Genomic DNA, 972 nt, shown 5'->3' with positions numbered 1-972 from the left:
TGCTCAGAGGGATCAGATGGAGCCTTTACAGTGCTAAACCACCCTGCCCCACCCTGCCCCTCCCCATCAGCCTCCCCCAGGTGGGGTTTGTGCACATCATTTTCCTGCAGAAAAGGCGATTTTCTCATTCCACGACGCTTGGCCAGGCAGCGACACCGGCAGAGAGCCCAGGTCCAGGGCTGAGAAATTGTCAGGGACCATCCGGCTAAGCTGAGTGATTAATGCCAGGGCAGGACAGGTCACATTCCCGCCCGGCTGAAGGACACGCAGCAGCCTGTGCCTGCTGGCCGAGCCCAGTGCAACCAGTGCTCCCAGTACCACGTGCTAGAGCATCTTCTGGGAAGAACAGGGCTCCAAAATCGGGGACCACTGTTGCACCGGGAACTGCTCCGGGCACGCATCCCTCTCTGGGGACCCCCAATCTGCAGTGACCTCCCGCCCACCTCTGCTTTCCCTCCAACAGGAGCCCAGCGAGGCCCCGACCCCCAAGAGACCCCGCGGACGGCCGAAGGGCAGTAAAAACAAGGCCACTGCGAAAGGCAGGGTAGGTGGCTGCGGAGGGGGGATGGCTCCGGCCAAACAGCCGCAGACTGAGACCGTTTTGAGCTCAATTATAGACGGTTCAGGACAGACCGACCCCCAGGGGGTGTCTGGGTGCTGACTCCCAGGGGAGGTGGGGGGGGTGGCTGGAGACCGCGTGTGTCAGCGTGTGGACACGTGCGATAAACCTGTTTACAAAACACGCGACTCACGTGCACCCCCCTCGTGAGTCACTGGGCTGGGGCTGTTCTGTTGCTGGGGGTGTCTGGCTGCAGCCTCGGGGCCACCTGGGTGCAGCAGCCAGGGAGATGCCACTGGGGTGATGAATTTGGCAGTCGTGAGTGGGAGGAAGGGGAATGCCAGCAGCATCCTGGGGACAAGGGCATGGCCCTGGCTTGACCGAAATGTATTTTTTTTAAAAAATTTTTTTTT

At 60.5% G+C, this 972-nt stretch overlaps 1 protein-coding gene across 1 annotated transcript in view; it reads left to right on the top strand.

Annotated features, from left to right (window-relative positions):
* The window catches only part of LOC104271377 (high mobility group protein HMG-I/HMG-Y-like), a gene marked incomplete at both ends in the record, with an annotated part of 974 nt that extends 430 nt beyond the window's left edge, over positions 1–544 (top strand). Inside the window, one exon of the mRNA XM_009866023.1 lies at positions 464–544. Coding sequence (XP_009864325.1) covers positions 464–544 — 81 coding nt within the window. The remainder of the gene's footprint in view (positions 1–463) is intronic.
* Positions 545–972: the final 428 nt, after the last annotated feature.

Source organism: Apaloderma vittatum, unplaced genomic scaffold, assembly GCF_000703405.1.
Source record: "Apaloderma vittatum isolate BGI_N311 unplaced genomic scaffold, ASM70340v1 scaffold37143, whole genome shotgun sequence".
Taxonomy (NCBI): domain Eukaryota; kingdom Metazoa; phylum Chordata; class Aves; order Trogoniformes; family Trogonidae; genus Apaloderma; species Apaloderma vittatum.
This window is presented reverse-complemented; position numbering and strand designations above follow the sequence as displayed.